This window comes from Salvelinus fontinalis, chromosome 6 (genome assembly GCF_029448725.1).
Source record: "Salvelinus fontinalis isolate EN_2023a chromosome 6, ASM2944872v1, whole genome shotgun sequence".
Lineage (NCBI taxonomy): Eukaryota > Metazoa > Chordata > Actinopteri > Salmoniformes > Salmonidae > Salvelinus > Salvelinus fontinalis.
In genome coordinates, this window is record NC_074670.1 from 61,432,947 (window position 1) to 61,460,586 (window position 27,640).

Sequence of the window (27,640 nt, forward strand, 5' to 3'; positions counted from 1 at the left end):
AAATGCAATATTGTTTTCCATGTTACGAAGATGGAAAAAAGCTGTCTTTGAAATATTCTTGATATGTTCATCAAAAGTGAGATTAGGGTCCAGGGTAAGTGGTACATTTTTATATTTTATAAGCAAACTCATACTACACAGAGGGTGGTACAATAGGTCCTTACATATGATGCTTTGCCAAATGTGGACAGCACTTTTGCCACCCTTCACATGGCATTATATTTGATAATGAATTTTAAAGCATCAATACACAGTAGTTTAAAGATAAGTGTTAAAAGTTATTTGGTTAACTGACTATTACTAAAATTATTTAATTATTACAATGTCAAAGGGTACATTCATAGGTTATTCTACTCTTTATTACTATCGGGAAGAATATGCTATTCAAACTTTGGAAATAATTGTATCGTTATTATAAGTCATAGCACCAAAACATTTGGGAATGACAATCCTCTCTGCCCATACCAAACCATGAGACAATTTGTTTGTTTACAAATCTAAGTTATCACCCACACTTAAATGATCTCCCCAGTGCTAGAGCCAAATGGCTGTCAAAGCCTTGAATAATTTATTGAACTCCTATCACAATATACTGTATGGTGCTGACCAAAATACTTAAATAAAAACATACTGTCATCATCGTTATTGTTTAATCCCTGGGTAGTTTTGACATGTTCTCCATCTGTTGCAGCCTGCTGCTGTTGAGCTGTGTGCTGCAGGGACTCTGATAAAAGCAACTTTACTGTTTTGTGATCTCCAAACTGTTTCAGCTCTTACCATCATTCAAAGAAGGACTGCTGTGTGAAAGAGAGAGAGAGAGAGTGAGAGACACAGAGAGCGACAGAGAGAGACAAAGAGAGAGCGAGAGTGGGAGGCGTAGATCTGTTATTGGGAGTGATGGCCGCAAACAGTGAAGTTGGCTCTAAAAGGCGCTTTTTCTTTGAGGGTAGTACTCTTGTTTCAAGCTAAGCAATTCCCTCCCACTCTCTTCCTATTCCCCCTCTCTGTTTTGTAGTTGGAAATGGGAAAGAAGGCTTTTTTCTCCACACTGCCAACTGCGCTGCAGCAAAATGTTATCATTCAATGTATCAAGCAATACCAGCCTGTTGGCAAGTTATAGGAACAGTGTTTGCATCGAGTGCACATACTGTAGGCTACACAATCATGTACATGGCATTGATTTAAGAGTTTATACTGGTAACCATTGCTCAATACAAGCAAACCTATTGGCAGACAAAAAGATTCAGTTCCAGGTCATTTTGGATGTCAGTACGATCATGACCTCCTACCATGTCGCACATTGTAAACCCCAGCTAGACTTAAAGGCCCGTTCTGTGATTTCTGCAGCCATTTCACAATCTCCACACAAGGGCACATTCGAAAACATTTAACAATAGTCTAAAAACAGTTCCATACATTAAAGGGTGACATCACTTACTGAGTTGGCCTTGTTTGTCAAATCAAATCACATTTTATTTGTCACATGCTCCGAATACAACAGACCTTACAGTAAAATGCTTACTTGCAAGCCCTTAACCAACAATGCAGTTTTAAGAAGAAAAAAAAACTAAAAGTAAGAGACAAGAATAACAAATAGTTAAAGGTAATTAAAGGTTGAGGTAATATGTACATGTAGGTAGAGTTATTAAAGAGACTATGTATAGATAATAACAGAGAGTAGCAGCAGTGTAAAAGAGGGGGGGAGGGGCAATACAAATACTCTGGGTAGCCATTTGATTAGATGTTCAGGAGTATTAAGCCTTGGGAGTAGAAGCTGTTGAGAAGCCTCTTGGACCTGGACGTGGCGCTCCGGTATCGCTTGCCCTGCAGGTAGCAGGTAGAACAGTCTATGACTAGGGTGGCTGGAGTCTTTGACAATTTTTAGGGCCTCCCTCTGACACCGCCTGGTATAGAGGTCCTGGATGGCAGGAAGCTTTCTCCAGTGATGTACTGGGCCGTACGCACTACCCTCTGTAGTGCCTTGCGGTCGGAGGCCGAGCAGTTGCCATACCAGGCGGTGATGCAACCAGTCAGGATGCTCTCTATGGTGCAGCTGTAAAACCTTTTGAGGATCTGAGGACACATGCCAAATCTTTTCAGTCTCCTGAGGGGGAATAGGTTTTGTCGTGCCCTCTTCACAACTGTCTTGGTGTGCTTGGACCATGTTAGTTTGTTGGTGATGTGGACGCCAAGGAACTTGAAGCTCTCAACCTGCTTTACACATCAATGCTCAATAGGAAATGCTAGCGGCCATGACTGAGGGGATTTGATTTTCTGGCCCGGGTTACCCCAGTAGGAGGAGTTTGACGGGGTGAAAAGTGATTGGACTTGTTTTGGAACCGGGCTGCCTCCCCATGCAAAGCCCACGGCGAACTCATCTCAAAACAAAAGTGACGTAGCCAAGGCTAGATTAAGCATGTGGAGTAATGAGTTGGATTCTGTTTTCACATGGAAAAGTGATTGCTTTTGATAAAAACCCTAATCTGCCTTGCCAAGAAAACTAGTTCAAAAACTTAAACATATTTTACGGAAAAGAGATGAATGTTTCTGAACAATGCAACATCCTGCCTTGTTGTGCCAACATGACAGAGCGGCACAGATTACTGTTCAATTTGAAAGGGTGCTCCTCCCTCACCACTTTATCCCGTTCACATCAAGGGCCATTGACCGGTGCACTCAGGTTAGTAGAACTCCCTCACTGAAGGCAAACAAGACTTGTGGGGGTGTGGTTTGATGTGGGTGATTCTTGGGGGTGTCTTTGCCATTCCCTCAATTTTTCTATGGCTGGCCATGATTTCCACCTGGCTACCCCACCCCGGTCAACATCTCTGCACCCCCCACAGTAACTTGCCCAAGCCCCCCATTTCTCCTTCACCCAAATCCAGACAAGCTGATGTTCTGAAAGAGCTGCAAAATCTGTACCCCTACAAATCAGCTGGGCTAGACAATCTGGACCCTCTCTTTCTAAAATTATCCGCCGCAATTGTTGCAACCCCTATTACTAGCCTGTTCAACCTCTCTTTCGCATTGTCTGAGATCCCTAAAGATTGGAATGCTGCCGCAGTCCTCCCCCTCTTCAAAGGGGAAGACACTCTAGACCCAAACTGTTACAGACCTATATCTATCCTACCCTGCCTTTCTAAAGTCTTCTGAAAATCAAGTTAACCTGTTTGGGCTGCAGGGGCAGTATTGAGTAGCCAGATAAAAGGTGCCCATTTCAAACAGCCTCGTACTCAATTCTTGCTCGTACAATATGCATATTATTATTACTATTGGATAGAAAACAATCTCTAGTTTCTAAAACCGTTTGAATTATATCTGTGAGTCAAACAGAACTCATTTGGCACAAACTTACTGACCAGGAAGTGGAAAGTCTGAAATCGAGGCTCTGTTCTACTTCCTGCCTATAAATGGGAATGATACGTATTAGTATACGTGCACTTCATAGACCTTCCCCTGGATGTCAAGAGGCGGTGAGAGAAGAAATTTAGTGTTTATCTTGGTCTGAAGTGGAATACAAGCTCTTTGTATGACGTGTCCCCCATTTCTTGTTTTCTGGAGAGCGCGAAGAGGCACCTGGATTTGCCTTCTGTTTAGCTGCCGTTATAGGCGACTAATATCTCCGGCTTTGATTTTATTTGATACATGTGACCATATCATCGTAAAGTATGTTTTATCAATATAGTTTCATCAGATTATTGAAATTTTTTCGGGAGTTTTGCCGTGTTCCGTTCTCTTCCGTTTGTTGACATGGAGAGATTCGCGCCACTTGGCAAGTGTGCTTGCTAATTCAAGAGGCAAAATGGACGTTCTAAATCCAAACAACGATTGTTCTTGACAAAGGACCCCTTGTCCAACATTCTGATGGAAGATCAGCAAAAGTAAGAAACATTTTATGATGCCATTTCATATATCTGTCGTACATGGGAACTAGTCGTCGGCGCCCAACGTTAGGGTACTCTAGCTATACCGAAGCTGGATGTCGTAATGAAGTTATTTTTTAGAATTCTAACACTGCGATTTCATTAAGAACTAATGGATCTATCATTTCCTATACAACATGTATTTTTTAGTTATGTTTATGAATAGCTATTTGGTCAGAATATGTGTCAGAAAAAGTGTCAGAAAAATATCGTTGCTGTTTAGACGTTGTGGAAAAAGTAGCTACGATAGCAACATGTATAACCACTGATTTCAGCTCTAAATATGCACATTTTCGAACAAAACATAAGTGTATGTATAACATGATGTTATAGGACTGTCATCTGATGAAGAATATCAAGGTTAGTCAAAAATTATATATCTTTTACTGGTTTGTTACGATCGCTAACTTTTACTGCTGGGAAATGGCTTGTCTTTCTGGCTATTGTGGTAAGCTAATATAACGCTATATTGTGTTTTCGCTGTAAAACACTTAATAAATCGGAAATATTGGCTGGAATCACAAGATGCCTGTCTTTCATTTGCTGTACACTATGTATTTTTCAGAAATGTTTTATGATGAGTAATTAGGTATTTGACGTTGGTGTCTGTAATTATTATGGCAGCTTTCGGTGCAATTTCTGATTGTAGCTGCAATGTAAACTATGATTTATACCTGAAATATGCACATTTTCCGAACAAAACATAGATTTATTGTATAACATGTTATAAGACTGTCATCTGATGAAGTTGTTTGTTGGTTAGTTTGGTTGGTTCTTGGTTAGTTAGGTTGGCTTTGTGCATGCTACCTGTGCTGTGAAAAATGTCTGTCCTTCTTTGTATTTGGTGGTGAGCTAACATAAATATACGTGCTGTTTTCGCTGTAAAACATTTTAAAAATCGGACATGTTGACTGGATTCACAAGATGTGTATCTTTCACTTGCCGTATTGGACTTGTTAATGTGTGAAAGTTAAATATTTGAAAAAAATATTTTTTGAATTTTGTGCTCTGCCTTTTCAGTGGAATGTGGGAGGAGTTCCGCTAGCGGAACGCAGGGGCTAGACAGGTTAACAGCATTCTCATGTACAGTGCCCTCCAACTTGGTAAATATGAGCAAAACGGGCTATGAAAAAAAATATATTTATTGTTTATCCTCGTGGTCTTTCATTCAAAATATTCACAAAAATCAAACATTTAATAAAGTAAAATAATAAATTATTTAAAAAATATTTTTCTCAAATACAGTGACTTGCAAAAGTATTCACTCCTCTTGGATTCTTTCCTATTTTGTTGCCTTACAACCTGGAATTCAAATAGATTTTTCTGGGGGGGTTGTATCATTTGATTTACACAACATGCCTACCACTTTGAAGATGTAAAATATTTTTTCTTGTGAAACAAACAAGAAATAAGACAAAAACAGAAAACTTGAGCGTACTTTGTAGAAACAGCTTTTGCAGCAATTACAGCTGCAAGTCACAAGGCAAAACTGTTCCAGCTCCTTCAAGTTGGATGGGTTCCGCTGGTGTACAGCAATCTTTAAATCATACCACAGATTCTCAATTGGATTGAGGTCTGGGCTTTGACTAGGCCATTCCAAGACATTTAAATGTTTCCCCATAAACCACTTGAGTGTTGCTTTAGCAGTATGCTTAGGGTCATTGTCCTGCTGGAAGGTGAACCTCCGTCCCAGTCTCAAATCTCTGGAAGACGGAAACAGGTTTCCCTCAAGAATTTCCCTGTATTTAGCGCCATCCATCATTCCTTCAATTCTGACCAGTTTCCCAGTCCCTGCTGATAAAAACGTCCCTACAGCATGATGCTGCCACCACCATGCTTCACTTTGGGGATGGAATTCTCGGGGTGATGAGAGAAGTTGGGTTTGCGCCAAACAGGATGGCCAAAAAGCTCAATTTTAGTCTCATCTGACCAGAATAACTTCTTTCATATGTTTGGGGAGTCTCCCACATGCCTTTTGGCGAACACCAAACGTGTTTGCTTATGTTGTTCTTTAAGGAATGTGTCACATCTGCTCCTGCTATGCCCTTTGGTGTTCATCTTGACCTGCAGATACTGAAGACCCGCGTGTCTTCTTGACCTGCAGATACTCCCCCTGAACACTCACTCTCTCTCCCTCTCTGTGTAATTTTGTCGTTGGAGACAGGTGTGCTGGAGTCAGAGCAGATCCCTACCAGCTGCAACTCGTTCCATAATCAAATCAAATCAAATGTATTTATATAGCTCTTCTTACATCAGCTGATATATATCAAAGTGCTGTACAGAAACCCAGCCTAAAACCCCAAACAGCAAGCAATGCAGATGTAGAATCACAGTGGCTAGGAAAAACTTCCTAGAAAGGCCAAAACCTAGGAAGAAACCTAGAGAGGAACCAGGCTATGAGGGGTGGCCAGTCCTTTTCTGGCTGTGCCGGGTGGAGATTATAACAGAACATGGCCAAGATGTTCAAATGTTCATAAATGACCAGCATGGTCAAATAATAATAATCACAGTAGTTTTTGAGGGTGCAACAAGTCAGCACCTCAGGAGTAAATGTCAGTTGGCTTTCATAGCCAATCATTGAGAGTATCTCTACCGCTCCTGCTGTCTCTAAAGAGTTGAAAGCAGCAGGTCTGGGACAGGTAGCACGTCCGGTGAACAGGTCAGGGTTCCATAGCCGCAGGCAGAACAGTTGAAACTGGAGCAGCAGCACGGCCAGGTGGACTGGGGACAGCAAGGAGTCATCATGCCAGGTAGTCCTGAGGCATGGTCCTAGGGCTCAGGTCCTCTGAGAGAGAGAAAGAAAGAGAGAAAGAGAGAATTAGAGAGAGCATACTTAAATTCACACAGGACACCGGATAAGACAGGGGAAGTACTCCAGATATAACCAACTGACCCTAGCGCCCCGACACATAAACTACTGCAGCATAAATAGCCCTGGAGGCTGAGACGGGAGGGGTCAGGAGACACTGTGGCCCCATCCGATGATACCCCCAGACAGGGCCAAACAGGCAGGATATAACCCCACCCACTTTGCCAAAGCACAGCCCCCACACCACTAGAGGGATATTTTCAACCACCAATTTACCATTCTGAGACAAGGCCGAGCATAGTCCACAAAGATCTCCGCCACGACACAACCCAAGGGGGGGCGCCAACCCAGACAGGAAGATCACGTCAGTGACTCAACCCACTCAAGTGACGCACCCCTCCCGGGGACGGCATGGAATAGCACCAGTAAGCCAGTGACTCAGCCCCTGTAATAGGGTTAGAGGCAGAGAATCAGGCAGAGCCAGCAATGGCGGTTCGTCGCTCCAGTGCCTCTCTGTTCACCTTCACACCCCTGGGCCAGACTGCACTCAATCATAGGACCTACTGAAGAGACGAGTCTTCAATAAAGACTTCAAATTTGAGAACGAGTCTACGTCTCTCACATGGATAGGCAGAGCTCTGTAGAAGAAAGCCCTGACCCATCTATTTGCTTAGAAATTCTAGGGACAATAAGTAGGCCTGCGTCTTGTGACCATAGCGTACGTATGTATGGCAGGACCAATATGTACGGCAGGTCAGTCTCATCCATTTTTTCCAGTTGCCTCCATATTTACAGAAACCCTTCAAATTTGTCATCTCTAGGATGATTTTGCAATGGCTGGTGTGATGAACATGTAGACTGTTGAGGCGACGTCCTGGGCATGGGCAACTGCATGTCTTATGACATTTTGTGCTGCCATCCCTGGTTGTCAAATGGTGACAAGGACCATGTTATTTTGCTGTTTGACAAACATGTCTCTCTTTCAGCTTGGGGGATTTCTTCTTCATCTGAAGTTGATGCATCGTGCTCTGGGTTGTATTCTTCCCCATCTTCTTCTTCAGATACCTCCTCCTCTTCTAAATCATTGTTCTCTTGTTCCTCCTGGACATCTGAAAAAAATCAGATCTATAACCTGTTGGGCTCTGAAACGTGCACTCATGGCTTCAGCAAAGAGAGAACTGGGGGGACTGTCATCTGCAGCACCTTCATGGCCTCTGACTGCATTCCCCAATAGTAAACAATGCTTTCAAGAAATGTTTATTTTGCCTGAAATGGTGTTTATTTTGTCCGTGAACTGAGTCATGTGTGGGGTCGTGGAGGGGAGATGCTGCACATGCACAAGAAAGTTTTAAATCAGTAGCACACAATCTCAATATCTCATTTTGTGTGTGTGTGTGTGTGTGTGTGTGTGTGTGTGTGTGTGTGTGTGTGTGTGTGTGTGTGTGTGTGTGTGTGTGTGTGTGTGTGTGTGTGTGTGTGTGTGTGTGTGTGTGTGTGTGTGTGTGTGTGTGCATAGGCGGAAATCCCAGGGGGGACGGGGGGGACACGACCCCCCCCATCTTGGGAAAAATATGATTTGTCCCCCCCAATATATCACTGTAAACATAACTATGTAATTTCAATAATATTAATAATACGCAATGAAAGCACTTGTGCTGATTATAGACACTTAATAGCGCATTTAAATTTCAAAAGATTGCGACCCCCCCCCGCCCTTTGCCTCACAATGGTTTGATCCACTGCCAGTTCTTTAGCTGGCAAGGTAATAGAGAGTTCGTATCTACTGTCCGAAAGGGACATGTACGTAACTGACGTGAGGTTAATCCAGTCAATCCATAGCACGTCCATAGCAATGTTATTTATTTATTTTTATGTTGGCAGGGTTCACACACTAGGGGAATTTGCAGAGCTAGCGCGCAAACTAAAGCAAACATTAACTATCAAGCTAGCTAGTACCTATTCCATTTATGTGGCGTCGTCAAAGATGGAATCTTTGCTATCGTCAGTTTATTCCAAGATCAGCATGCAGCTGTAGTGCTTCGACGTCCCTGTGATAAGGTTAGCAATAAACTGAAGTCCAAACTGAACAGAACAGAACTACACTCTCTTCTACCATTGTCTTAAATATACATAATGGTCTCGTTGCAAAAGATAAATTGTCGCTAGTGAACTTTTTTTATTTCATTTTATTTCACCTTTATTTAACCAGGTAGCAAAGATTATAGCAAACACACAGAAACGGAATTGGTGCTCGCTAGCTTTACAAATTCAACTATTGTTGGAAGCCAGCCAATATGAAACAAACTATTTAAATTATAAAAGGTTGCGGCATGTGTTGTGTAAATGTGTGTGTGTGCAGCTAGGCCAGCCAGCCAGCCAGCCAGGTAGAAAAATGGCAGAAAAAAGTAAGAAGACGGACATCAGAGTATTTGTCAGTACACCAAAACGCATAGTAAGAACTCTAGTATCCTAATATCTCAAAGACTAGTTGATAAAATGTTCATAAGAAATAAGTGAAATGCTAATGGAAATGTTTCACAATGATGTCATTAGGCAGAGCAGGCAACAGATGGCACACAGACAGCAGAGTTGGGGACAGATATGCAGGGACAGATTGGCAGACAGGGAGTCTCAGGTAAGTTTGTTGAGTCTTTGTTTGGCAACATTATGAAAGGTTCTCAATTTTTTTGACTTGTAAAATAGGGACATAATTGGAAAATGCCATGGATACCCCCACTCTCAACTTAAACTGGTGACTAAACTAAGATTTGTTTACGGCAATGGTATTGCTGTTGTGATTAATTGTGTAGTTTTGGGTACCGGTAGTTAGGAGTACGGCAAACACCTTATTTATTTTCTAGGAGACAGACTGAGTCAGTTAGGGTGGTGAAAGGGAAAGAGCCAGGGAGAGAGACTTCAGAGGACAGTGTCACAGCCACGGCAGGACCAAGTGTCACCCTTGTTGCCAGCAGCACCAGTATAGGGGACAGTGGCACAGAATTGTCCAGTTACCACAGTGATGGCACAAAACCATATCAGCCACACCCACAATTTATAGAACCGCAAACTCTTGCCAACAGAGTGTTGACGTTTCAAGAGAGATGGTTTCGCGATTTCCCCTGGCTACATTATAATCCATCAATAAAAGGAGTGTTGTGTTTTCACTGTAGCCAAGGGTTTTCAAGCCAGCTATCTTTTGGCCAAAGAGCTGATGCTGCCTTCATTAGTGCAGGATTTAGGAACTGGAGAAAAGGCATTGAAAAATTCACAGCACATCAAAATTGCCAAACCCACCGCCACTTTGTAATTGTAACAGCACACCAGCTAAATCCAATCAGTGTCCAGTTATGTCCAGCGCGTGGGGTAAACAGCAGGATGACGCAAGGCATTGCTTGATGAAAATTGTTAGTTCGGTGCGGCATGTAGTAAGACAGGGACAAGCCTTTAGAGGCCACACGGATGACAGTGGGAATTTATACCAGATTTTGAAACTTAGGGCAGAAGAGGATGATCCCATTTTACTGAAGTGGTTAACAGAGCGTACCACAATGTACACAGGCCCAAAAGCACAGAATGAAATTCTGAACATCATGGCCAATAGTCATTCGAGGCATTGCAGCTGAGATTAGGTCTCTTCCGATTGTACAATTTTCATTAATTGTTGATGGTACTCAAGATGTCTCTGGTGCTGAACAGGAGAATGTCTGTCTGCGTTATGTTGACCATGACCATGTCCCTCACAAGGAGTTTATTGGGCTATACAGGGTGTCGGAGACAACAGGCGAGGGCATTGCGAAAGTGCCAACTGATGTGTTGTTGAGGAAACCCGCAAACATATGCTCGGTTCTTTTGTTCAGTAGTGTGTATAGCAGTGGTTCTCAACCTTTTTGGGGTACTGGAACCCCTGCATATTTTGAGGCAAGGCAGGCAAGGTTTTGAGCAGTCCTCAGGGACCTCCACCCCCTCTATATTATATGTAAACTTACTGGAAACCTTGTGGTACTGACTACATTCATTACACTTTTTTATTTCACGGACCCCTTGCAATTAGTCCATGGACCCCTGTTTGAGAACCCCTGGTGTAATTGATATTTGTTCTTTTGTTTAGTAGTTTTCAGGACACTTACAAATTATTTATTTCATGTTATTTTATTTAAAATGGCCTACTTTGTGCGACATACTTGTCCATAGCTGCTGTTTGAAGAGTTGAGACACTGACTGAGTTGAGACACTGGCTGAGTTGAGACACTGGCTGAGTTGAGACACTGGCTGAGTTGAGACACTGGCTGAGTTGAGACACTGGCTGAGTTGAGACACTGGCTGAGTTGAGACACTGGCTGAGTTGAGACACTGGCTGAGTTGAGACACTGGCTGAGTTGAGACACTGAGTTGAGACACTGGCTGAGTTGAGACACTGACTGAGTTGAGACACTGGCTGAGTTGAGACACTGGCTGAGTTGAGACACTGGCTGAGTTGAGACACTGGCTGAGTTGAGACACTGGAGGATATTTTGTTTGATTTATTTGGGTTTTTCATTGAAGTAGTTATTTTGCTTTTAGAACTGTACTTATTTTAAGCTTTTTGTTCTTGCAAAGATATTGTAGACTCAGGCCAGGTGGACATATTTAATGACTATATAAATGTATCAGAAAAAGTCAAATTAAAAGGTCAATTCAATACGGAGACCAACTTTGTGATGGTTCTCAATGGAGATTATTTTAGATGTGATCACACCATGTTCATTGTATTTATGAAAACTACACCCATACAGTGTACAGTACCATTGTCACCTACTGACCTTTCTTGATATTGCTGGTTGTAAGTACGAATACCTGCATACATACTGGACTGGTAAGGAGCACTGCTATAACTATTATTAGTAGTAGAATTATAATGATTTAAACATTTGAACAAGTTCGGAAAACCCTTCAGTTAACTACTGTACCTATCAATTATCCAGTTGTAGGAATTATGGTTCCTCAATATACATTTAACAACGTATGCTGTGTTACAGCACTACTTTTGGTGTCCCCCTCAGGAATTGCTCTTGAGAAAATTTAATGTAATTGTCCCCTCCAAGGTTGATCTCAGATTTTCGCCCCTGTGTGTGTGTGTGTGTGTGTGTGTTTTGTGGTGTGTAAATGATTTTATAACTGCCGGGTCAAAAATGACCCTAAGACAATATTTGTACCCTTATGGTGTACAGCTTTCACTTAAGGCGGTGTTTCACTTTTTTAATGTTGAGGTCACTCTAGGAAAAGTCATCAAATTTCAAGTTGAAAAAATATTAAGCTTCTTAGCAGAAGCCGTCAGGTTTTGATTTAATATCTGCTGGTACTTGATAGAGTCCATGATACCATGGACAAGTTGACCAGGGCCTTTGGAAGAAAAACAGCCCCACAACATCAAAGAACCCCCACCATACTCCACAGCGGGGATGAGGTACATTTCTGCATGGCTATCTTTCTGTTCACGCCAAACCCACCTCTGGTGTTTATTTTCACAAATATCTATTTTGGTTTCATCTATCCATAGAACCGGTCCCATTGAAAGTTCCAGTAATGTTTGGCAAACTGTAGGTGCTTGAGTTTGTTGTTTGATGACAGTCTTTTTATGGCAACCCTCCCAAACAACTTGTGGTTACGTAGGTGGCGTCTAATCATAGTTTTGGAGACTTTCTGACCCCAAAACCCAACTAACGTTTGCAATTCTCCACCTGCGATCTTTGGAGATTTTTTTGCTACTCGAACCACTGTGAGTGGTGTCAATATAGACACACGTCCTCTTCCAGGCCGATTGTTAACATCTCCAGTTGCTTAAACTTCTTAATTATTGCCCTGATAGTGGAAATGGCCATTTTCAACCATTGAGCTATTTTCTTATAGTCATTTTCTGATTGGTGCAGCTCACCAACCTATTGTTGCACATCATTACTGTATTCTCGGGTCTTTCCCATAGTGATGGATGACGATGGGAACTTGGCCTGTGTGTCACATAGTCATACCCCAGTGAAACAGAAAGTCATGGTTTACCACTTAAGTGTTCCTAATCACTCAAGTGAACTTAAACGGGGAATGAATGGGGAATATACTTCAGTTAAATTTTACTTTTAAGAATTTCTCAGGGTGCCAATAATTGTGGCACACGTTTCAATCATTTTACCATTAAAGGTTTGATTTTTGTAAATATTTTGAATGAAAGACCAAGAGGATAAACAGCATATTTTTCTCATTTATTTATATATACACTGCTCAAAAAAATAAAGGGAAAACTTAAACAACACAATGTAACTCCAAGTCAATCACACTTCTGTGAAATCAAACTGTCCACTTAGGAAGCAACACTGATTGACAATAAATTTCACATGCTGTTGTACAAATGGAATAGAGAACAGGTGGAAATTATAGGCAATTAGCAAGACACCCCCAATAAATGAGTGGTTCTGCAGGTGGTGACCACAGACCACTTCTCAGTTCCTATGCTTCCTGGCTGATGTTTTGGTCACTTTTGAATGCTGGCGGTGCTGGCGGTGCTCTCACTCTAGTGGTAGCATGAGACGGAGTCTACAACCCACACAAGTGGCTCAGGTAGTGCAGCTCACCCAGGATGGCACATCAATGCGAGCTGTGGCAAGACGGTTTGCTGTGTCTGTCAGCGTAGTGTCCAGAGCATGGAGGCTCTACCAGGAGACAGGCCAGTACATCAGGAGACGTGGAGGAGGCCGTAGGAGGGCAACAACCCAGCAGCAGGACCGCTACCTCCGCCTTTGAGCAAGGAGGAGCAGGAGGAGCACTGCCAGAGCCCTGCAAAATGACCTCCAGCAGGCCACAAATGTGCATGTGTCTGCTCAAACGGTCAGAAACAGATTCCATGAGGGTGGTATGAGGGCCCGACGTCCACAGGTGGGGGTTGTGCTTACAGCCCAACACCGTGCAGGACGTTTGGCATTTGCCAGAGAACACCAAGATTGGCAAATTCGCCACTGGCGCCCTGTGCTCTTCACAGATGAAAGCAGGTTCACACTGAGCACGTGACAGATGTGACAGAGTCTGGAGACGCCGTGGAGAAGGTTCTGCTGCCTGAAACATCCTCCAGCATGACCGGTTTGGCGGTGGGTCAGTCATGGTGTGGGGTGGCATTTCTTTGGGGGACCGCACAGCCCTCCATGTGCTCGCCAGAGGTAGCCTGACTGCCATTAGGTACCGAGATGAGATCCTCAGACCGCTTATGAGACCATATGCTGGTGCGGTTGGCCCTGGGTTCCTCCTAATGCAAGACAATGCTAGACCTCATGTGGCTGGAGTGTGTCAGCAGTTCCTGCAAGAGGAAGGCATTGATGCTATGGACTAGCACGCCCATTCCCCAGACCTGAATCTAATTGAGCACATCTGGGACATCATGTCTCGCTCCATCCACCAGCGCCCCATTGCACCACAGACTGTCAAGGAGTTGGCGGATGCTTTAGTCCAAGTCTGGGAGGAGATGCCTCAGGAGACCATCCACCACCTCATCAGAAGCATGCCCAGGCGTTGTAGGGAGGTCATACAGGCACGTGGAGGCCACACACACTACTGAGCCTCATTTTGACTTGTTTTAAGGACATTACATCAAAGTTGGATCAGCCTGTAGTGTGGTTTTCCACTTTAATTTTGAGTGTGACTCCAAATCCAGACCTCCATGGGTTGATAAATTTGATTTCCATTGATCATTTTTGTGTGATTTTGTTGTCAGCACATTCAATTATGTAAAGAAAAAAGTATTTAATAAGAATATTTATTTCATTCAGATCTAGGATGTGTTATTTTAGTGTTCCCTTTATTTTTTTGAGCAGTGTATATTTTTCTCATATTTATCAAGGCTGCCAATATTAGTGGAGGGCACTGTAGGTGTTCCTTTTGTCCAGGTGGGAAAGGGCAGTGTGGAGTGCGATTGAGTCATCTCTGGAGCTGTTGGGGAGGTATGCGAATTGCGGTGGGTCTAGAGTTTCCGGAATGATGGTGTTGATGTGAGCCATGACCAGCCTTTCAAGCACTTCATGGCTACCGACGTGAGTGCTACGGGCGGAAGTAATATTGGCAGGTTACCTTCGCTTTCTTGGGCCCATGGACTATGTAATACCTACATGTTTCAAGCAGACCACCAGACTCGGTGAGGGAGAGGTTGAAAATGTCAGTGAAGACACCTGCCAGCTGGGACACGCATGCTCTGAGTACACATCCTGGTAATCCGTCTGGTCCTGCTGCTTTGTTAATGTTGATCTGTTCAAAGGTCTCGCTCACATCGGCTACGGAGAGCGTGATCACACAGTTGTCCGGAACAGCTGGTGCTCTCCTCATTTGAACTGTGTACGCAAGTATTATTGACCAAAAATATTGACAACACTGAGCATATTATAAAGTATGTCCTTTTCTCAGAGTATGATTGAGCTTATTTTTGCCCCTAAAGAAGTAACGAAATATTCAGCATAGACTTTATGAGTCAAGTGTTCCAAACAAGTTAAACATATAGGACCAGTTTCCCGGTCCTAAATCTACTCATGGAATGCAAAGCATGCTCATTGGAGAATCTCCAGTCCGGGAAACTGGCACTTTAATATGTTAGCCAGTGCTTGGCAGGGTCATGTGGGGGCTGTCATCCCTCTTGTGAAGTGACCAAATAGAGGACAGAGGTGGGGGACACAGTAACTCCTGGAACACAGTCAAGCCTTAATAGGCAATGAAGACTATCTGAGGCCACTGCATCTAGTCATTGTATTCAGGCCTGTCCATCTGCTATCTGAGGCAACTGCATCTAGTCATTGTATTCAGGCCTGTCCATCTGCTAGCTGAGGCAGCTGCATCTAGTCATTGTATTCAGGCCTGTCCATCTGCTATCTGAGGCAGATGCATCTCGTCATTGTATTCAGGCCTGTCCATCTGCTAGCTAAGGCAGCTACATCTAGTCATAGTATTCAGGCCTGTCCATCTGCTAGCTAAGGCAGCTGCATCTAGTCATTGTATTCAGGCCTGTCCATCTGCTATCTGAGGCAGATGCATCTAGTCATAGTATTCAGGCCTGTCCATCTGCTAGCTAAGGCAGCTGCATCTAGTCATTGTATTCAGGCCTGTCCATCTGCTATCTGAGGCAGATGCATCTAGTCATTGTATTCAGGCCTGTCCATCTGCTAGCTGAGGCAGCTGCATCAGAATACATGAGGAGCAAGGGGGAGGTTGACTGTAAAAGTGACAAATTGAAAATATAGGCTAGTCATTGACTTTTATGATCACTATGTTTGCCAATACTTTGCACATAGAAGATGAACTGGATTGGAATCGGAAGGCTGTTGTATTGCTTAGGCATGTCTTACCGACTTCTCCTATGAAAAAGTAAACAGCTATGCTATTTCAAGAACAGAACCATTCAAATCATTGTTGCAGGGCAGGTTGAGGTACGTTCTCTGCTTAGGTGTTGATCAATGTAAAAAATGTTCAGGTTTTACTATCGGCCTATATCGAACCTTCCAGTGCTCTCAAAAATGCTAGAAAAAGCTGTTGCGCAGCAACTCACTGCCTTCCTGAAGACAAACAATGTATACGAAATGCTTCAGTCTGGTTTTAGACCCCATCATAGCACTGAGACTGCACTTGTGAAGGTGGTAAATTACCTTTTAATGGCATCAGACCGAGGCTCTGCATCTGTCCTCGTGCTCCTAGACCTTAGTGCTGCCTTTGATACCATCGATCACCACATTCTTTTGGAGAGATTGGAAACCCAAATTGGTCTCCACGGACAAGTTCTGGCCTGGTTTAGATCTTATCTGTCGGAAAGATATCAGTTTGTCTCTGTGAATGGTTTGTCCTCTGACAAATCAACTGTACATTTCGGTGTTCCTCAATGTTCCGTTTTGGGACCACTATTGTTTTCACTGTATATTCTACCTCTTGGGGATGTCATTCGAAAACATAATGTTAACTTTCACTGCTATGCGGATGACACACAGCTGTACATTTCAATGAAACATGGTGAAGCCCCAAAATTGCCCTCGCTAGAAGCCTGTGTTTCAGACATAAGGAAGTGGATGGCTGCAAACTTTCTACTTTTAAACTCGGACAAAACAGAGATGCTTGTTCTAGGTCCCAAGAAACAAAGAGATCTTCTGTTGAATCTGACAATTAATCTTGATGGTTGTACAGTCGTCTCAAATAAAACTGTGAAGGACCTCGGCGTTACTCTGGACCCTGATCTCTCTTTTGACGAACATTTCAAGACTGTTTCAAGGACAGCTTTTTTCCATCTACGTAACATTGCAAAAATGTTAGAAGTCTAACTTCTAGGTTAGACTACTGCAATGCTCAACTTTCCGGCTACCCGGATAAAGCACTAAATAAACTTCAGTTAATGCTAAATACGGCTGCTAGAATCCTGACTAGAACCAAAAAAAATGATCATATTACTAGCCTCCCGACACTGGCTTCCTGTTAAGGCAAGGGCTGATTTCAAGGTTTTACTGCTAACCTACAAAGCCTTACATGGGCTTGCTCCTACCTATCTTTCCGATTTGGTCCTGCCGTACATACCTACACGTACGCTACGGTCACAAGATGCAGGCCTCCTAATTATCCCTAGAATTTCTAAGCAAACAGCTGGCGGCAGGGCTTTCTCCTATAGAGTTCCATTTTTATGGAATGGTCTGCCTACCCATGTGAGAGACGCAGACTCGGTCTCAACTTTTAAGTCTTTACTGAAGACTCATCTCTTCAGTGGGTCATATGATTGAGTGTAGTCTGGCCCAGGAGTGTGAAGGTGAACGGAAAGGCTCTGGAGCAACGAACCGCCCTTGCTGTCTCTGCCTGGCCGGTTCCCCTCTCTCCACTGGGATTCTCTGCCTCTAACCCTATCACAGGGTCTGAATCACTGGCTTACTGGTGCTCTTTCATGCCGTCCCTAGGAGGGGTGCGTCACTTGAGTGGGTTGAGTCACTGACATGTTCTACCTGTCTGGGTTGGCGCCCCCCCTTGGGTTGTGCCGTGGCGGAGATCTTTGTGGCCTTGTCTCAGGATGGTAAGTTGGTGGTTGAAGATATCCCTCTAGTGGTGTGGGGGCTGTGCTTTGGCAAAGTGGGTGGGGTTATATCCTTTTTGTTTGGCCGGGGGTATCATCGGATGGGGCCACAGTGTCTCCTGACCCCTCCTGTCTCAGCCTCCAGGGCTATTTATGCTGCAGTAGGTTATGTGTCGGGGCGCTAGGGTCAGTTTGTTATATCTGGAGTACTTCTCCTGTCTTATCCGGTGTCCTGTGTGAATTTAAGTATGCTCTCTCTAATTCTCTCTTTCTCTCTTTCTTTCTCTCTCTCGGAGGACCTGACCCCTAGGACCATGCCTCAGGACTACCTGGCATGATGACTCCTTGCTGTCCCCAATCCACCTGGCCGTGCTGCTGCTCCAGTTTCAACTGTTCTGCCTGCGGCTATGGAACCCTGACCTGTTCACCGAACGTGCTACCTGTCCCAGACCTGCTGTTTTCAACTCTCTAGAGACAGCAGGAGCGGTAGAGATACTCTGAGTGATCGGCTATGAAAAGCCAACTGACATTTACTCCTGAGGTGCTGACTTGCTGCACCCTCAACAACTACTGTGATTATTATTATTTGACCATGCTGGTCATTTATGAACATTTGAACATCTTGACCATGTTCTGTTATAATCTCCACCCGGCACAGCCAGAAGAGGACTGGCCATCCCTCATAGCCTGGTTCCTCTCTAGATTTCTTCCTAGGTTTTGGCCTTTCTAGGGAGTTTTTCCTAGCCACCGTGCTTCTACACCTGCATTACTTGCTGTTTGGAGTTTTAGGCTGGGTTTCTGTACAGCACTTTGAGATATCAGCTGATGTAAGAAGGGCTATATAAATACATTTTATTTGATTTACTGACATAGTCAGGGAAAATACACTGATATTAAGTATTTATTGAGTATAACATTCACAGTACACCACCAGTGCATATCGATAATAAAATAAGTTCTGCCTCAGTCTTTCATTCTCTCTGTGAAAAATCCTCACGTGAAAAAGCCAACGATCCAAAGATGGATGCCATAATCTTTCTTTCTAATTTATGCTGCAAGTCTCAGGGAAGACAAGACACATTATGAGGCCACTCCGACAGATGACAGGTTCCAGGAGGCAGCAAATGGCATAGATTTGATACTATTTATTTATATATTTTTGTATTTTGAGGCACTGGCAAGGATATGAGCTGTGGTCACCCAGACGGTAAATCTGAGAGGGAGGGGTGAGAGAGAAAGAGATGGGAGAGAGAAGGGGAGAGAGAAAGAGAGAGAGAGTCCACAGTTCCTGGCTGTAAGTAATATGGATGCTATATGAGGATGGGTTTGTTCATCTGCTTTTGCCCCGCCCCCTGGTTTCCTGTCTTATCTCAGCATATTTTCAGGTGCTTTGTCACAGAGGGACCACAGTGCACTTCAGTCAGAGAGCGGGGTGGGGAGAATGGGAATTAATCAGCCTGCTCTCTTCTTGTTGTCAGTACCTTCAGACAAATGTACCAGATGATACTAGCTTTGAAGATATTATCAATGATGAGGAGGGTAAAGGTGGGAGTGATGGTGGAAATTATTATGATTTTGTTGTTGTAATACCATTGTGGGAGAAGTATTGAAGCTTTGCCAAAACAATTAAATATTATACATTAAAATATATCAAGTCATCTCTGCACCCAGACCAAAACCAGCTACTCGATTGAAACATTTTAACGTCAGTCTCATATAGACTACACATCAAGTAAAGCTCTGTGTATAATAGACGTACTGCCTTTGTTGTTTATTTCGCCACATAAACCTGAACTGGGAAGCACCTGAAATGTAGCCTTGTAGCCAGTATACCTTTTCTTTGTAGCCTATTTTTACATTCCATGACTACATTCCTTCTCTATTAGGCCTTCAGACAGAACCTGGTGAAAGGACGTGACATCTCCACTCTCCTCAGCTCTCAGTGCCAGTGCTGCCATCTTAATCAAATTTAGCATGAACGGCTCCCAGACATCCCATTATATTGCCCACAGTATGCCTATTGAACACAGTCGACAATGCTAGAGCCCAGGCTTTACACACATAACTGGCCATTGCTCTGCAGAGTAATGTGGATGTCTGGTGCTTCATGATAAGGCCTGCTGGGAGAGGGAGAGATCACTCACCCAGACAATATTTACTGGGAAACAGTGACTCCATGTGGTGGGGAGTACACACTCAATTTGGAAAATAGGTAGTATATCTATGCAGTGTCTTTCTAAATACATAAGGTCTTGTACCCAAATAAGAGCAAAACTGAATTGCATTGGGTTCATATTGAATGACCCTGTTAAAACGTGTCCACGTGCATGGTTCGTGTGTAGTAGTTGGCACTGATATTCAAAGGTCTACATGTTGCATAGGAAACAACGGTTGCGGTTGCAGAATATTCTGTCAAAATACATGTGGGACTCAGGGGATATCAGGTTAGGACATAGAAGCTGACAAAATGAGTAAGCTCTTCATATACAGTACCAGCCAAACGTTTGGACACAAACTCATTCAAGGGTTTTTCTTTATTTGTACTATTTTCTACATTGTAGAATAACAGTGAATACTATTAAAAAACAAGTGTTAAACAAATCAAAATAGATTTTATATTTGAGATTCTTCAAAGTAGCCACCCTTTACCTTAATGACAGCTTTACACACTCTTGGCATTATTTCAACCACCTTCGTTGGAAAGCTTTTCCAACAGTCTTAAAGGAGTTCCCACATATGCTGAGCACTCCCTGGCTGCTTTTCCTTCACTCTGCAGTCCAACTCATCCCAAACCATCTCAATTGGGTTGAGGTCGGGTAATTGTGGAGGCCACGTCATGTGATGCAGCACTCCATCACTCTCCTTCTTGGTCAAATAGCCCTTACACAGCCTGGAGGAGTGTTGGGTAATTTTTCTGTTGAATAACAAATGATAGTCCCACTAAAAGCAAACTAGATGGGATGGCTTATCGCTGCAGAATGCTGTGGTAGCCATGCTGGTTAAGTGTGCCTTGAATTCTAAATAAATCACTGAGAGTGTCACCAGCAAAGCACCCCCATACCATCACACCTCCTCCTCCATGCTTCATTGTGGGAACCACACATGCGGAGATCATCCGTTCACCTGCTCTGCTTCTCAAAAAAAGACACGGCACCAAAGATCTCAAATTTGGACTCATCAGACCAAAGGATAGATTTCCACCGGTCTAATGTCCATTAGTGTCCTTTAGTAGTGGTTTCTTCGCAGCAATTCGACCATGAAGGCCTGATTCACACAGTCTCCTCTGAACAGTTGATGTTGAGATGTGTCTGTTACTTTATTTGGGCTGCAATTTTTGAGGCTGGTAATGAACTTATCCTCTGCAGCAGAGGCAACTCTGGGTTGTCCTTTCCTGTGGTGGTCCTCATTAGAGCCAGTTTCATCATAGCTCTTGATTGTTTTTGCGGATTAACTGACCTTCATGTATTAAAGTAATGATGGACTGTAGTTTCTTTTTGCTTATTTGAGCTGTTCTAGCCATAAAATGGATTTGGTCTTTTACCATATATGGCAATCTTCTGTATACCAACCCTATCTAGTCACAACACAACTGATTTGCTCAAACACATTAAGAAGGAAAGAAATTCCACAAATTAACTTTTAACAAACACAACTGTTAGTTGAAATGCATTCAAGGTGACTACCTCATGAAGCTGGTTGAGAGAATGGCAAGAATGTGCAACGCTGTCATCAAGGCAAAGGTTGGCTAGTTGAAGAATCTCAAATATAAAATATATGTTGATTTATTTAACACTTTTTTGGTTACTACATGATTCCATATGTGTTATTTCATAGTTTTGATGTCTTCACTATTATTCTACAATGTAGAAAAAAGTCAAAATAAAGAGAATCTATTGAATGAGTAGGTGTGTCCAAACATTTGACTGGTACTGTATTTTGTTTCATTTATTCTGTCAGTTTTACAAGGCTGTCTCCAATTGATACAAGAAGAGATCCAGAATGACAAACCAACAACGCACATGTTCATCAAACAGCACACACTTGGATATAGAGTTTAATAGAAATCTATAGCCCCAGAGACCAAACACCTATTTCCCCACATCATCTTCCCTTATTTACTTTCAACAGTCTGAAACAAAAGATCTCTATCTACAATATATTCATGTTTCCTTTAACTACACAGAGGTTGGAGAAGTAGAGAACGTTTTTAATTACTGACCAAATAGACTTTGCCAGATGGGTTCTGTCTCACTCTCGCACACACACACAAGCAGACACACACACACATAGTTCCCTCTCCCACAATTTCTCCTCCAACTCCCTCTCTTCATCTGGCTTCTGTTATTCACTGTCTACTCCCAACACACCCCCATCCTGATTAGCTCCCATTATGTACCCACTCCAACACACTCCACACACACTCTCCTCCAACACGCCCCACTATCTGACACAATTACAACAGCTACCCACATTCAAAATTACACACCCACGCACGCACCCCTGCACACAAAGGCCCACAATCAACTCACTCAATGCCATAGTCTCCTGGCACAACCATTGTTGAAATGAAATGAGACGGCCGTGCGACAACAAAGAGAGAGGCCTGAGGACGAAAACAATTTGTTTGGCAACCTGTGTGTCACGAACGTCAAAGGCTGGGTTTGAAGCAAGACCTTAGGGAGGATATCATGTTTATTAGTGTCATGAAATCACATCCCCTTCGTAGATGTGACGGAGCCAAATAGTCAGTTGGGCACACAATAACTAGAAACTAGCTGCTACAGCTAGTGTTATTATGGAGATGGTACTAAAAGACTATCCTTCAACACCACAACTAAGAGTAACAATGAGGTTTTGTGGAAGGCTTTAGAAGTAAAACACAAAGGAACTACACATGTTAATTTAAGAACACAATTTTTTGTGTTCAAGATGTGGCCTTGCTATTGACAATTGAGGAATGAAGGTACTATTATACACTGGGTTTAACATCACTATACAGAACAGCATTACAATACAGAACAACATCACAATACAGAACAGCATTACAATACAGAACAACATTAATATACAGAACAACATCACAATACAGAACAACATTACAATACAGAACAGAATTACAATACAGAACCGATTTATAATACAGGACAGATGTAAAATACAAAGCAGAATTACAATACAGAACAGCATTACTGTCACGAATCCCGCCGAAGATGGTGCCTCTTCCTGTTCGGGCGGCGCTCGGTGGTCGTCGTCACCGGCCTACTAGCTGCCATCGATTCTCTTCTTTTTGTTTCTGTTAGTTTGGGCTGATTGGGTGCACCTGTTTTGAGTTTAGCTTTGTGGGTAGGCTATTTAAGGGCAGTAGGCCCGCGGGCTTGTTCTCTGTTATTTGGTGTTGGATTTTTATTGTGGATTCTATATTTTCCGTACAGTTTAGTCCTGTGTGTTTGGACCTATATTTTCATGCACCCGTGTGTTTGGGCATGATCGTTTTCCCTGTCTACAGGAAATGAATCCACGTTCTTGAATACCTGCTCTCTGCGCTTGACTCCTCCACCCAGTACTCCTAGCAGCTCTGACAATTACAATACAGAACAGATGTACAATACATAAAAGATGCACCGCTTATGGTTTTGGAATGTTTTACCGAAGATCACAAACACAAAAGAACAACTCCAATTCCAGCATAGGGGTGTTTGTTATGTTATTATGTACTTCATGGTTACTGCCAGGATCTAACCTAAATGTAGCTCAAGTATTATTTTGTACATTGTACATTTTATGTCAAGGCAGCTATTCAATGTTGATGAAGTTTGCATTTACTGTATCCTGAAAAAGGTTCTCTAGAAACAACAAAGAGGCTTACACATTAAGGTTTAAAGCAGGACTGTTTATTCCGTTAATCCGTTTTGTTTCTACCTGATAGTTAATTGCACTCACCTGATGTTTGGGCTCCTGAGTGGTGTAGTGGTCTAAGGCACTATAGTCCCTGGTTCGAATCCAGGCTGTATCACATCCGGCAGTGATTGGGAGTGCCATAGGGCGGCGCACAATTGAACCATAGTCGTCTGAGTTTGGCCGTCATTGTGAATAAGAATTTGTGCTTAACTGACTTGCCTAGTTAAACGTTAAATACAATTTAAAAAAAAATGTAAGTCCCAGATCTGAATTAGTCCCTTATTAGGAGAGAGGAATCGTAAATGTTTTGGCCCTCCATGACCGACAATGAACAGCCCTGGTTTAAAGGAACTGAACAATTATGGTTTACAACAATATCAAAACAAGGATAATGAGAACAGACTCAAAATAATGTTCTCTTGTTATGTCACTCCAAAATATGTTTCTGCAGTACTGATATGTTGCTGCTGATATGGGCTCTCATATTCCAGGTCAAAGAGTTGATGTTTTGCGCTCATACTAAACTCCCACATAGACTATCCACATTTCCTGGACTGACACCGACACCAGTTCTAAGGGTACAGAAGGCAAAAACAGGCTCACAGACTCTCATTAGTGGCATAACAGCAACTAATTTCAAATGGCAAGGGTGGGGTGCATGCGTGTGTGTGTGTGTGTGTGTCAGATGGGGAACCAAGGCTATCTAGCATGTTTTCTTAATGTAGAATAGGAATGTTTAGTTCAGAGCTACAGGGTGACTGTAGCCAAGCTATTGACACTTCCTACATAGAGTATGCCGTTATTTCTTAACTCACAGAATGACAGAAACTTTGACTCAAATTAGTCAGAATAACAAGTTAATAGTTATGTAACTTACCGCAGTGTATGAATCAAATCCATTATATAGTAGGCCTAATAGCAGTACTGGTAGCAGCAGCAGTAGTAGTAGTAGCATCAATAGTAATAATAATAGTAGAAGTAGCAGTAGTAATAGTAGCAGCAGCAGCTGCAGTAGTGGGAGCAGAAGTAGTTGAGTAAGTAGTAGTAGTAGCAGTAGCAGTAGTAGTAGAAGCAGCAGATGCAGTAGTAGGAGCAGTAGTAGTAGAGTAAGTAGTAGTAGTAGTAGTAGTAGTAGTAGTAGCAGCAGTAGTAGAAGCAGCAGCTGCAGTAGTAAGAACAGTAATAGTAGTAGTAACAGCAGCAGTAGCTGCAGTAGTAGTAGTAGCTGCAGTAGTAGTAGCAGCTGCCGTAGTAGGAGCAGTAGTGGTAGTAGTAGTAGTAGCAGGTGTAGCAGCAGAAGGACTACTAGTAGTAGCAGTAGTAAATGCAGCAGCAGCAGTAGTAGTAGTAGTAGCAGCTGCAGTAGTAGGAGCAGTAGTAGTAGCAGAAGTAGTAGTAGTAGTAGTAGTAGTGGTAGTAGCAGCTGCAGTAGTAGGAGCAGAAGTAGCAGCAGCAGTAGTAGTAGGCGCAGCAGCAGTAGGCCTAGTAGTAGTAGTAGTATTAGTAGTAGTAGCAGCAGTAAAAGCAGTAGCAGCAGCAGTAGTAGTAGTCGTTGTAGCAGTAATAGGCCTAGTTGTAGTAGTAGTATTAGTAGTATTAGTAGTAGTAGCAGTGGTAACAGCAGCAGCAGTATTAGAAGTAGTAGTAGCAGCAGCTGCAGTAGTAGGAACAGTAGTAGTAGCAGAAGTAGTAGTAACAGCCGCAGCAGAAGTAGTAGTAGTAGTAATAGTAGTAGCAGCAGCAGCAGTAGTAGTAGTCGTCGTAGCAGCAGTAGGCATAGGAGTATTATTAGTAGTAGCAGTAGTAAAAGCATCATTAGCAGTTGTAGTCGTAGCAGCAGTAATTGCAACAGCAACAGTAGTAGTAGCAGCAGCTGCAGAAGTAGTAGTAGTAGTAGCAGTTGTAGCAGCAGAAGGACTAGTAGTAGTAGCAGCAGCTGCAGTAGTAGGAGCAGTAGTAGTAGCAGAAGTAGTAGTAGCAGAAGCAGCAGTAGTAATAGTAGCAGCTGCAGTAGTAGGAGCAGAGGTAGTAGAGTAAGTAGTAGCAGTAGCAGTAGTCGTAGCAGCAGTAGGCCTAGTGGTAGTAGTAGCATTAGTAGTAGTAGCAGCAGTAAAAGCTGCAGCAGTAGCAGTAGTAGCAGCAGCTGCAGTAGAAGTAGTTGTAGAAGTCGGCGCAGCAGTAGGCCTACTAGTAGTTGCAGTAGTAAAAGCAGCAGTAGTAGTAGTAGTAAAAGTAGTAGCAGCTGTAGGAGTAGTAGTAGTAGCGTTAGCAGTAGTAGTCGTAGCAGCAGTAATAGCAGCAGTAGTAGTAGCAGCAGCTGCAGAAGTAGGAGCAGTAGTATTAACAGTAGTAGCAGCAGCTGCAGAAGTAGGAGCAGTAGTAGTAGTAACAGTAGTAGTAGTAGCAGCAGTAGCAGTAGTAGTAGTAGTAGGAGTAGTAACGGCAGTAGTAGTAATAGTCGTAGCAGCAGTAACCCTAGAAGCAGTAGTAACAACAGTAGACATAGTAGTAGTATTAGGATAAGCAGTAGTAACAGTAGTAGCAGCAGCAGTAGCAGCAGTAGTAGTAGCAGTAGGAGGAGTAGTATTAGCATCAGTAGCCCTAGAAGCAGTAGTAACAGCAGTAGACGTAGCAGTAGTAGTAGTAGACCTAGTAGTAATGGTAGCAGAAGGCATAGTAGTAGTAATATGCTTAGTAGTAGTAGTAAAATGCCTATTAGTAGTAGTAGTAGTAGTAGTAGAATACGTAGCACTAGTAGAAGTAATAGTAGTTGCAGTAGAAGTGTTAGTTTCAGTAATATTAGTCGTAAATGCAGTAGTAGTAGGCTTAGTAGTAGTAGTAGTTGTAGTAGGAGTAGTAGAAGCAGTATTTGATGTAGTAGCAGCAGAAGTAGTAGTAGTAGTAGGCCTAGTAGGCATAGTAATCATAGTAGTACTAGTAGTAGTAATAGTAGCAGTATGCCTAGTAGTATTAATAGCAGCCACCGCCATAGTAGTAGTTGTAGTAATATAAGTAGTAGTAAGAGTAGCAGTAGTAGGCCTGGTGGTAGTAGCAGTAGCAGCAGTAATAGTAGTAGTAGTAGTAATAACAGCAGTGTCAGTGGTAGTAGTAGTAATAGCAGCAGTATGATTAGTAGTAGGCTTAGTGTTAGTAGAAGTAGCAGTATTGGTAGTAGCAGAAGCAGTAGTAATATTATCAGTATTAGCAGTAGTATTGGTAGCAGTAGTAATAGTATTAGTAGTAGTAATAGTAGCATTAGCAGTGATAAAATGAGTAGCAGTAGTAGTAGCCACATCAATAGTAGTAGTGCTATGCCTAGTAGTAGTAGGGCTAGTAGTAGTAGTGGTAGTAGTGGTAGTAGTGATAGTAGTAGCAGTGTTAGTATTATTAGTAGTAGCAGTAGTAGTCATAGCAATAGTAGTAGTAGTAATAGTAGCAGTAGATGTAGTTGTAGTAGTAGTAGTAGTAACAGTAGGCCTAGTAGTAGTTGTAGTAGCCACAGTAGTGGTAGAAATAGTAGTCGTAGTTATTTTCATAGTAGTAATAGCAATAGTCATAATGAGAGTTGTAGTAGTAATAGTAGCAGTATTAGTATAAGTAGTAGTAGACCTAATAGTACGAGTAGTACGAGTACTCATAGTAAGTAGTAATAGAAGTAATAGTAGTATAGGCCTTGTAGTATTAAAACCTCTCTAGGGTACGTGAGACGTTAGAGTCCCACGTCTTCAACAGCCAGTGAAGCGCAGGGCGCCAAATTCAAAACAACAGAAATCCCATAATTAAAATTGCTCAAACATTGTCCCAAGATGGCATAGCAGTTTGACGTCCTTTGTCCTCGTCTTGTCGTGTATATATATATTTACATCTTTCTTCGCATATCTTTTATATATGTTCTTTTCCAAACTCAACTTCAAAACACTCTCCTGCAACCCGCCTCACCCCAATTTTTTTTTAAAGTATTATTTACCT

General features: G+C 42.7%; 1 protein-coding gene across 1 annotated transcript; it reads left to right on the plus strand.

Moving 5' to 3' along the window:
* Positions 1–24,717: 24,717 nt before the first annotated feature.
* Positions 24,718–26,352, plus strand: LOC129858642 (uncharacterized protein DDB_G0271670-like; the record flags this gene model as incomplete). Its single annotated transcript, XM_055927943.1, has 1 exon — positions 24,718–26,352. A coding segment is annotated over one exon (1,635 nt), but the record flags the coding sequence as incomplete, so codon positions are not given.
* Positions 26,353–27,640: the final 1,288 nt, after the last annotated feature.